General features: G+C 48.5%; 1 protein-coding gene across 1 annotated transcript in view; it reads right to left on the minus strand.

The window, feature by feature from the left end:
* Nucleotides 1-12,075, minus strand: part of ADAP1 (ArfGAP with dual PH domains 1) — a 50,332-nt gene that overhangs the window by 16,719 nt on the left and 21,538 nt on the right. Inside the window, exon 4 of the mRNA XM_066561172.1 lies at nt 11,895-11,977. Within this exon, the coding sequence (XP_066417269.1) occupies nt 11,895-11,977 (83 nt within the window). The remainder of the gene's footprint in view (nt 1-11,894; nt 11,978-12,075) is intronic.

A 12,075-nucleotide genomic window follows, 5' to 3' on the forward strand; every position in this document is an offset into this window, starting at 1 on the left:
CCTCCCAGGGCCGGCTGCTCCTCCTCCCCTAAGTTCAGACCCACAGGTTCTCACCTGCAATTTTTGGCTGCCTAAATGCTTTTCTGCTTTAGGGGAGTTGAAGACATCAGAGCTTTTCTCTTTGCTAGATGTTTTTCTTCCTACAGCAGCTATCTGTAAGATCCATCACCGCCCCATCACTTTGTCACTGCAATGTTCATGGATTTCCTGGAAAGCATAACAGCAGTCGCTGGCCTCTTGCCATAGCTCAGAGAGATAGAAAAAAATAAAAATGCACCAAATTTAACTCTAAAAGACAAGCTTTTGCATGTGGAGCCCTCTCCTTTGCCTTTTGGTGGCGACTTTGTATCCTCATCAAGGCTGGGAAGTGGTGCAGCCTCTTCCCTTGATTTCCACAGAGCCCCGGGAGGCGGCACTGCTCCTTCAGAGGGGTCTGCACCACCTCTGAATCAGCACTTCCAAACGGTCCTGAAAGGCACTGAAAGGCTTCTCCAGCTCCTGGTCATATGATGCCAGTCCTGTGGAAATGTCAGCACATCCTGGCATGGGAGCAAGTCCCTGCCACAGCCCTGCTCCCTTGCACGGGAAAAAATAATGGTGAGACAAACCATGCTGTCATCTGCCCCTGCATCCTCCTCCTGAGTCCAGTTTGTTAAACAGCCCTGTGCCTTGTCTGTACTGCAGCAAAGTCCTATTTGATATTTACACCATTTGTATTGTGAATTTGCTGACAGGGAGCAAGGCTGGGACCCACCACAGGCAGGAGAGCCCTTCCCAAACCCACAGGAATGCTGCAGAGGGTGCTGCCAGTCTGACTGGGGCTTAGATCTGCTCCTGGTTTCTTGAGTGGATTTTTTGAAATGGATCCATTTCCTTCCAAGGCAATTTGGTTCAATGTTTGTTCACTCACTGTGTGAGTTTTTGCTTTGCTCTGGGTGAGGCTGCAGAGAGCAGAAGTGACCTGCAAAGCATCTCCCCCCATCCACTTCCCATGGCAGCAGTGCCAGGGCACACCAAGGCAGAAGAAGAAGCAGTCATTTGTTTTAAAGCAATGACTGCATTTCCCTAAAACCCCCAAGGAGAGGATGGGGAAAGGTTTCTTGGAGCAAGTCCTGACATGGAGTTGTGTAATGTTAAATGCATAAAGGATTACATTGGGAAGACATGAAAAGGAGACTGAGCATCAGCAGTGGGGTCCCATCTGCTTCAGCTGAACATTCTGCCCTGCAAACTTTCCTCCTTCAACCATTTCAATCTCTCTCCAGAGCCTTTCATCGTAAACTCTTCCTCTCTATTAGATAAAAGGTTTTGGAAAAAAACCAAAAACAAATCAGGCCTTAATTCCCCTTTTTTGTACCCAAAACCCACAGCACAAGTACCAAGGCAGGGATGCCAGACTTCACAGAGCCCCACTGGGGTCCTGCCCTGCTCCTGGGGCTGCCAAGGTCACACCTGACACACACCAGGTGCTGCACAGGTGAGGGGGGAGCAGGGGGGCTCAGACCCACCCAGAGGGGCTGAGATTCACCCAAGAGGGGCTCAGACCCACCCAGGACAGCTCAGACCTACCCAGGGGGGCTCAGACCCACCCAGGGGTCTCCACCTCCCTGAGGGGGTGTGGGGAGGGGGAGCAGCTCCCTGAGCCTGGCTCCCAGCGTGACTCACATCCCGGCCAGGGCTGATGTCAGGGCTGGAGAACAGAAGCTGCTCTGTGGCTGGGCAGCAGCAGAGGAGGTCTCTGTGCCAGGCAAGGTTGCTCCCTGGAGGGATGCTCGTGCTTTAACCCACTCCTGACAAGAGCACAGCAGCCTCCAGTGACCTTGGGCTGGGCTGGGACAACTGCAGGGTTTGCAATTCCCACCAGGCACTCCCAGCCCCAGCCCTCTGATGGAAACCCCTGGACAGGGGCTGCTTTTGGGGGCATCTGTACAGCACTCAGAGCAAAACAAAACCCAAAATGCTCTTGAGCATCCTTGAAATGCTAAAATGTTCCTTTAAAAAGCCAATAGTGGAGGCTGCATCTTTTCTGGAGAGGACCAGAGCCCTGCTGCCACTTAGCCTGACATCCTGCATCCCTCCCTGCCATGCTCCCCACTGCTCCTGCGACCACAAGGAGAAGCATCAGCAGAACCTGCCCAGCACCAAGCTCACAGCAGGCTGCAAAACCCAGCCAAGAAGCCAAATTCCCTGATACAATCCCTGCCTGGCTGTGATGCCAAATCCCTGCATTCTCTGGGGCACTGAGACAGGGCAGAGCTCCACGCCAGAGGTGCAGCCTCCTTGTGCTGCTCATTCAGCCCCAGATCAGCCTGTGCAGAGATCAGCCCCACCTCCAGCTGCCCTGGGTGCCCCTGCCAAGCAGAGGAGCTGCTCCTGGTGCCAGCTGGGAGGAGGGAAAATGCAGCCAGACTTTGGGACCCTGCAGCCAAGGCCTTACAGACAAGGGCAGGACTGAGGGCAGAGATTTGGGACAGGGTTTTGCTGAAATCCAGAGAGAGCCAAACCTGGTGCTTTGGTTCGGCCAAACACTGGAATCAGTTGCTGGGAATTTACTGGCAATGGTGATTTAACAGCAGGCACCACTGATGCAATCCTAGCACACCAAGCACCAACATGCCCTGCAGGGAACTGGTGCCAGGACTCCCTACCACAAAGCATCTCCCCCTCCATGCCCACACCTCTGCTTTGCAAAAGCCAACATGAATTCTCAACATAATATCGGATTTTTGCTGCTTTTTAACCATGCTGCTATTACTTTTTTATTTCCATCTCTAGGTCTATGAGGCATCTTCTTGCAGGGATTGGCAAGAGAGGCTAAGACAGCACAAAAAAGCATCCCACAGGGAGGGATGCTCCACAGATCCTGTGACAGCCGCATCTTCCTGATGCACGCTGCTGCCCTGAGCCACAAAAACAAGAGCTTCCCATCAGTGAGGGGCAGAGCAGAAAATGATGGAGCTTCTCTCAAAGCCCTGCTCTAATGCTTGAGCCTTTCAAGCACCAGAAGAGAATTTAATCCATTTTATAACTAGCATCAGATAACAGTGACATTAAAAAGCAGTCAGAGCCAAGCAGCAACTTCTTTTGGAGGTTATTAAGTAGAAATAAATTAACTTATTTCTCTATATTGAAAATTCCTCTCTACAGAGTAAGATCAAGGCTGGCTAAAGCTTTTGACAGCTGTTTGCCCATCAGTCACATCTGCATTGAGGTCAAATAGAGATTTACACTCACAGAAACTTCTGAAAAACTCAGACCTTTGGATCAAGATGCAGCCAGTATTTTCAGAAGTTCAACTCACAAAATGTTAGAAGAGCCAATTATAATTAGGCTTTTTCTACATTTCTATATATGGTGTAAATCAGGAGACAAGTCACTGGCATTACAGGAAATATTCCAGCAAAAAAGCAGAATGAGGGGAAAATAAACTCTTTATATGCACAATATAATTCACTTTAAAGACACCTAACACAGCCAAGGCATTCAGGGCCATTTATAAATTCACAGCATTATGTGGCACTAAAGCTTTTACTGTGGTGTTCAGAGCCCAACGTGACCTGGTGTTTATACAGTGACATTTCAAACCTCACTGCCCTCAGCAGAAATACCTCCAGGGCCAGGGCTTGGATTTGGGTACAGGAACACAAACATCACAATCCCTGCAGAGACTCCAGCACTGCCCCAAACACCAGGTTTGGGTTTGGGTACAGGGACACAAACATCACAATCCCTGCAGAGATTTCAGCACTGCCCCAAACACCAGGTTTGGGTTTGGGTACAGGGACACAAACATCACAATCCCTGCAGAGACTCCAGCACTGCCCCAAACACCAGGTTTGGGTACAGGGACACAAACATCACAATCCCTGCAGAGATTTCAGCACTGCCCCAAACTCCAAGCAGACAGTGAGGATTAGAAACTGGTTTTGTTTAGCAGAGGACCCGTGGCCCATTTACAAACCACTCTGAGCTGCCATTGCAACATCAGTGACACGAGCTGGTGGAGCTGCTCCAGTCTTGGACATCTGGACACTGGGACACCCAGACACTGGGACACCCAGACACTTGGACACCCAGACACCTGGACAACCAGACACCTGGACACTGGCGGGGGCTGCCCTGGGCTGGTGCCGCAGCCCTGAACAAGGGGCGGTCAGAGCCACAGCTTCACTCCCACCCCAAAGGCTTTTTTTAGCACAAGGAGATGTTGTAAGCTCATAAGGAACTGGGGGAAGGGAGAAAAGGTTTAAGAAAAAACCCACAAAATGATGCTGAAGTATTTCTGTACCTTGTCAGGTCAGAGAGGAGGCACAGCCCTGCGCTGCACCATGGCCAGGGACACTCGCCCTGACCATGGCAGCACAGCATGGAAATGATGGAGGATTGCTTCACACACACCAACCCCAAACCAGGCAATGCCACCCAGCCCTGGAAGGCACTGGGATGCTCCTGCAGACCCCAGGGCACCCAGGCAGGTGACCTTGCTCTGCACCACTGCCCTCTCCTATAGCGCACAGCGCCTGCACAAAGCCCAGGGAGATGCTGCTGATAACCCCCCACATGGCTGCTCTTATCTCGTGGTTTCTCTTACTGCTCCTGTGAGCTCTGTTTCCTAAGGAACCAAGGCTTCTGTGAGCATTGCTCATCCATCTCTCCCTCTGGCTTCTCAGCATCTTGGATAATTTCAGCCAGATGTGGCTCCTGTAGCTGCTGAACATTCCTCTCTCTCTCTCTCTTGCTTATAAAGCAATGGGGTAATTTAAAAAACCATCCTCATCCCCAGAACCACCCCAGTGGTGGGGCACTGCCTCTCTTGTGTGAGGGGCTGGCCCCTCCTGCTCTCACCTTACCCCCATCCTGCTCTGTGTTTGTGCAGGGCTCAGCTCAGCATCACCCTGACCCCGCTCACCTGGGAAAAGCCAGCAGAGCTGCCCTGGAGCTGGTGGGAATATAAAGAGGAACATCAGCCAAGGATGTGGGCTGCACTAGGGGAAAAAACAACAGTGAACTAAATCTTCCTGCTGGTCTGCATGAGAGAAGCTGAGATGGCAGCTGGCTACCATCCTGACCACACACATGAGCTGGCTCAAACCCTTCCCAGTGCGAAAAGCAGCTCTTGATTAGCTGACAACCACTCAGCCACAGGGGTTTGGTTTAACTCTCTTATTTAAGATGCAGGTCCAGTGTCTTGTCAGCAGCTAAAGGATGCTACAGGAAGGACTTACAGCACTTCTCCCCACTTACAAGAAGCTGGTTTCACACATCAGCTCTGTCTCACCCTTTTCAATTCACTCCACAGGGGTGATGCTCTGACCACAGAGCAGGTCCAGTGGGATGGAGCAGTGTTCCACATAAAGACTTCCAGACAGCATAAACCAGCACAAGCAATAGGAAAAAAACCCCAACAACACAACCCACCTTTGTCTCTCTTGCACCTCTCATGGGAGCCCAAATCTGGGAACACTCTGCCACAGCCCTCACACTGCTACAGTGCCCTGAATGGGGACTTTGTAATTTCTTTAAACCTTCTCACCAGCACCCTTTTCTTCCTGGTCCAACTGTCCTTCCCTGCAGCACAGGAGCTGCACCAAGCCCAGGGCAGTGATTCCCTGGCACAGGTAAGCCTGTGTATGTGACAGCACCTGGGGAAAACACAAACACCACTGTGGGGCAGCACATTTCCCACCACAGCTCCATCTGTGCAGCACTAAAAACCTGCACACGGCACAGACTGCTCCCCTGAGCCTGCAGCCCTCTCTACTCTCACCTTCTTGCAAGCACCCCTAGGTGAGAAGACCTTTCCTGTCCCCATCCATCCATCCATCCATCCATCCATCCATCCATCCATCCATCCATCCATCCATCCATCCATCCATCCATCCATCCATCCATCCATCCTCCCACCCCCACAGCGTCCCCACCCCTCCTGTCCCCAGCCCAGCTCCACCCTGGGCTCCACTGCAAAGTTTGTTTGTTTGCAGAGCAAAGGGAGGGGATGGTTCTCCTGTGGCTTCACACCCCTCCTGCAGCAGCAGCTCCTGAAACACCACGAGTGTTCAGGGCTCAGCAAAGGCCACCAGCAGCCCTCAGGCTGATGTTTTATTTCTTTGCTCAGTGCTTTGGGCTGTCTGATGTGCAGAAAACCCCGTGTCCTGTGAAGCTGCCATTAGCACTGGTTTGCTCCCTGGGTGCTGCTCAGCCCTGTAATTTCCTTCTGAGGCTGTGAAAAAATCCAGAGCAGAGCTGGCGTGGCTCTGACACCCACAGCTCCTCAGTAGCTGGAGGAAATGGGGTAAGAGACAGCAGAGGATCAGGTCTGTCAGTTAAAATAATTGGATTTGAACTGCAACACTGCTCACTGTTTTGTCTGATGAGGCCCAAAATAAACTGCATTACATCACTGCAGGTCACACTGAGCTAATAAGGGTCTGTTCCTCACACTGGGGAAGGACATTTTTGTGTCCCCTGTGTTTTCTCCAGTGCTTTGCAGTCAGAGCTCCTTCCAACTGTGTGAGTGCAGGGGAAAATTAATTCAAACTGCTGCCCAAATTATGCAAGAGCCTCATGGAATGGAAAGTGCACATTAACAGATTTTACTATTTTAGGGTGTTCTTTTATGTCTCATAATTTATTTTGCCATCATATTTGCAGACAAATAGGAAACAACACAGAAGCCAAGTAATCCTAAGGGTGCTGACAGAAGATGGTACAAGCAAATAGGCACCTCCAGAGAAATGCTACCTGAATAAACCCCAGCTCACCTGAATAGTGACAACATGATCCATCCCACAGCACTACAAATACAGGAATGCAATCCAACAGAGCCTAAAGCATCACTGGCTTTGCTAATATGCCCAAAGGTTTGCCTGTATGTTCCAGCTTTCTCAGCAGCTCCAGTGGAAGCTCACAGGCCACCTCAGGTTGCAGTAGCACCACATTATTTTACTCTGCAACCCAAGAGGTCATCTCACCCATCTGTGGATAAAAATAATCAGTCAAATAATCCCAGTCCTCCAACTTCCACCCCAAAGGACAGGGTTTAAACCTTCACCTGGTGCAAATCTGGACTCCTCCAACACTTCCATGGGACCTGTGACAGTTTTTATCAGCTGAGGAGCCCCAGCTTCCCAAGACCAATGAATGAAAGCAGTCAAAGCTCAAAGGGCAAAACAATTCCCTTCTGTTCTCAGCCACATTCCCATTCTCTCATCTGCAGCCTGAGATGCATCAGAGCAGCTTCACCTTGACCAATTTTTATCATCACAGTGCTCCAGCCCTGCAAATATCATTCTCTTTTGCTTCCTCCACCCCTCCCTTGGTTAAAATAAATCCCTTTGATTAAGGGAAATCAAGAGCACCCAACTGAACTCACTTCCAGCAGATCCTCTTGGAAGCACTGCCATAACTGCCATCTATCAACAGCAGTGGAAAACAACCAAGCTTTTTAAAACTGATCAAAATATTTTTAAAATTTATCAAACCTTACAATAGCCTTGAGATACAGATCCAGACTTTGATGGCAATTACAACTGTCCCCTGTTTCCAGGAGAATTCAGCACCCATGCCCCATTAAACTCCTTTAGGAGGGACAATTAGCTGGAGACTGACAGTAATTTTGCCAGTTCATTTACCAGAAGGGATAAAGCCAACCTGAACCACATTAATGTGAGAGTCTCAAGACTGGCATCATTCTGAGCTGTTGTACAAGAAATGTACTGCTAGAGAAAGGGATGTGGCCATGGTGTTAATTAGGATTGCTGGGGTGTAAATAATGTTTTGTTTCATGAAGTCTGGCTAGGGCAAACAAATTATTTAGCTCATACTACAGCTGAATGAAGAGCTCAAATGTATAAGAGGATGTCTCTGGGAATCAATAGTGGATCACTGAAACATTTAATCACAGTTTTACTGATCTCACTGCACCATCTGAGCTCTGCAGTCAATGGTGCTGATATTCTCATTAACAACAGAACCATCAGTCTGAAACAGTAATGGGGCAGAGGAGCTGAAAGGGCTTGTGCTCCAAGGTTTCCTAGGGGAGCAAGGAACTCTAAATCTCCCTTTTAGGAGTTTCCACTGTGATCTCCTGTCAGAAGCCAGGACATCCCTCTGGCTGCCCTGGATGGCTCGAGTCCCTGCCAGGGGACTCAGAGACCTTAGCACGGAGTCAAAGACACCTGTGCCTTTGATTTTAACCCATGGAAACAATGACCAGCTTTATATGAGGATTCACAAGCCACGAGAGTTTAAGTAGAATGATAGTTAGTTTGTCACAAGGTAGAAAAATAGAATTTTAGGGTTTTTAGAATGGGGGTTCAGAAGCCAAGATGAAGGGATTTGGGCGTGCCTTGTCCTTCTTCTTTCTTCTTCCTAGCCTCCGTCTTCTGGGTGATGGTGGCACTTTTGGATTGGTTTAGAGTAGAAGCTCAGTGTCTAACATAGGTGATAGGTATTGGAAAATTATTGTAAGTAAAGTACATGTAGTTTTTAGTATAAAAAGATCACACTACCTCTGAGGCAGTCAGTGTGCCATGGACCAACTTGCTGGACAGACCTCAGCAGGTCAGAAAAACAATGTTATAGATAACAGAGAATAAACAACCTTGAAAACCACAGCTGAGCAATCCTGACTCCTTCTTCAGTATCAGCCTGGGAAAAAGAGAATTTCCAACACCTTGGGGTCACCTTGACCACAGAAACCCCGAGAATCTCCCACCGAGGGTGAGTGGCTGTGAGTGCACATCCCCAGGAGGGGAGATCTCACTGGGGACTCAACCAGCACCCATGGATCCACAGCCAGGCTCAAGAGCTGGTTTCAAAGCTCAGCACTGCCCACACTGGGGATTTCTGCACATGGGAAGTGTCTTTGTTTCCCAGTTCTGATCCTGCTACCTGGCATCACTCTGCAGCCCCTGAGGCAGAGGTTTCCCAGCAGTTTGGGAGATATGCCAGACCTTTGGGGGCAGCTGCTGCCTTTGCATCCCACACTCCTCTGATTCACCCCCTCCCCAGTTTGCTGCATCCTCCTGCCAGGCTTCCCTGCACGAGTCTCTCAGCCCTGACCTGCACATCTGACACTCCTGTCCCAAGGCTCATTTCTCCTGAGTCTGGCAGGAGAAATGCTGTGAGAGCTTCTGCCTGGCATCTACAGGCTCCAGACAGTCTCTCCCCAAAGGATGTTCTGAAAGACACTGAATTTCTGACCAGGGGTTCCATCAGGCTGCCTGGAAAAGGATGTTGCTCAAAACTATTCCAATATAGCATTTTCTTATTTTTCATGCAATTATTGAACAAACATCAGAATGCAAAATAGCCCCTGGGACTGGAAAATGGAATTAAATCTTCCAGCAAACATGAGAAAATGGATACTGACATTTCTATTAGCAACAAAATGTTTCATGCTTAGAAACTGGTAACCTGACACTGCTCCAGGGAATTCAGGAGGGTGAGGAAAAATGGTTTGAGGCATCATTAGGAAGGAACAGAGATAGAAGTACACCTCAGTGAGACACAGCTGGATGTGGGGTGGGCAGGAGGACACCCTGGTGTTGGTGGCACCGTGGTTTGCTCACAGACAGTTCAGGTCAGTGGGAAAAGCAGCAGCTCAGCCCCTGTGCCATCCCCAGCTGTGCTGAGCCTGGCAGGGGCAGGCACAGGAGACCCAGCAGTGTGAGCAGCACAGGGACAGAGCAGCCCCATGGCACTGGAATGGGACAGGAACTGTCCAACACACCCACCCAGGAACATTTCTGCTGGGGACATGGCCTTGGCAGTGCTGAGCCAATGCTGGACTCCATGATCTTTAAGCCTGAATGATGGTGTGACATTCAGAGTGTGACATTCAGAGTGCTGCCTTCCCACAGGACACAGGGTTTTCCCTGGGCTCTCTTCTCAGGACACGACCCCAGGAAACATCCAGGTCCCAGCCTGAGAGCTGAAAACTGCATCAGCAGCTGGTTTGCAGGACAGGCTGGAGAAGGAGCATTTTTTGGCACAGGGTGGAGGGCAGGGGGGCAGCCACCCCTGGGGGTTCTGATGGTGCAGCAGAAGGGAGTGTTTGGTGTGTGCATCTCCTGTAACATCAACCTGGTCCCCCTAAGGAGGAGCCACCTGGCCAAAGCTCCCCTTGGAATTTACAGTCCAGGACAACCAACAAATGGCATTCCAGGTCATTTGTGTGGCTCCTGTGCTGGGTTTTGGAGACAGTGCCATTCTCAGAGACACTTCACAACCTAAAATCACTTCCATGATGCCCACCAGCCTGCTTCTCTTCCCCTCCTCTTCCCCAGAGCACTGCTCACTGAAAATGGCTCACCCTCTTCTCTTCTATTCTGTATTTAATGGCTTTTGAACTTCAAAGAGAGGTGAGAAAACCCCATCACTTCAGCATGCAGTTAAATATTATGCAGCCACATTACTGAAGAACACCTACAAAATACAGTGCTAAAATAAACTCCCCTTTGAATTCTTCTTATAATATCTTTCAGAGAGCTCAGAACACACTGCCCTTCTTCCCACACAGCACTGAAGCACCTACTTCACTTTAACCAGGTACACACTCTTCTCAGAGTCAAAAGGACTCATCATGTGCTTAAAATTATTCATTTTCCTCAAGTACTTGGTTGAATCCCAGCTTTTATATCCAGAAGTTGCACAGTAGAAATTGGAAACATTATTCTTGGGTGGGTATTATACCCACATTGGCAGATACATTCAAACTATTTATTGCTAATAGAACACATCCGACTCCAGCAGACAGCTTTTATAAAAATCTAAAATAAAAATGCACCTAATGTACTCTCTGTGAATATGGATACTCCCCACACACTGTGTGCCTCATGTACACAATACAGCAGAGCTGAAATGCTCAAAACATAAATTGAGAATATATGAGATCAGAATTTAATTGTGGTTTTCATAACAGCAAACTGCTGGAGCTACCTGCATATTATCAGTCTTGAAAAGCATCATGAAAATAATATTTTAACCTTTAATCTGTAACGTGGTCTTTGCTAATAAAATTATCCCAGAGCCATCCAAGCACATAGCTGGTGTCAACTATTTAAAATGCAGAATAAATTAAATGCCACTTACATATAGCAAAGAAATACCCAGCTAATTTCATGCACTTTCATGCTGGTGCAGCCACACAACAAACACAGTGGAGCTCTGTGTCTCCTCTTCAAATCCTGCTCTTCTGCAAGAAAATCACCCAAGCCACTGCTCTGCTATCCCAGCCCCTGCAAGGCCACTGTCACCTGCTGAAAGAGCTCTGAAATGAGCTCTGAAACAAACACAACACCTTTTATCTCCAGCTTTCAATCCAGCTTCACACCCCCTGCTCCAGAAACAAAGCCACTGGTGCTTGGCCTGACCTGCTCCTGGGGAAATCAATAGAAAGACTCTTGATAACTGATTTGTTTCCATCAGGTTTCCAAATTCCCAATATTCCAAATCAAATGCAGGGAATGCCAGGAGGTGTCACCCTGATTTTTTAAGTTTTTCTAAGCCTTCTGATGTTTACACTCTTGTAATGAACCTTCTCACACACTTTATGTAAATAACTTATTGTTTTGCATTCTTTTCTGGAAGACAAGAAATTTGATGGACTGTTGGTTTGTCCAGTGCCATTGGAGAGGTGACGCTTCTGGAAATCTATAAATGTTGGAGTCAGAAATTAAAAATCTCTCTTTTACCTTGAAAGAGCAGCATGTCCACATCGTGTTATTTCGTGTCCTATAGTGACAAGGAGGGATCTTGTGCACAAGACCATACTTACTTCTACTCAATGAGATATGGGCAGTAATCAACATAAAGAACATATAAACAGAGAGGAAGAACATGGAAGATGCTGGACATCAAAAAACTTATCAGCCAGAAGTGTCTTTCATTACCTGCAGAATAAGGCTCCTGCTTCTCACTGTGGATGAACTCTTTTCTTTCATATTTGGCTCTGATCCACTGCTCCCGCAGTAATCTGGAAAAAAAAATACAGAGAACAGGAAACATGGTCCAAGATACACTAAGAAAGAAGTCAGAACCATGAATTCTTCAATGAAAGCACAAGTGTGCTTT

The sequence above is a fragment of the Molothrus aeneus genome, chromosome 16 (genome assembly GCF_037042795.1).
Source record: "Molothrus aeneus isolate 106 chromosome 16, BPBGC_Maene_1.0, whole genome shotgun sequence".
Lineage (NCBI taxonomy): Eukaryota > Metazoa > Chordata > Aves > Passeriformes > Icteridae > Molothrus > Molothrus aeneus.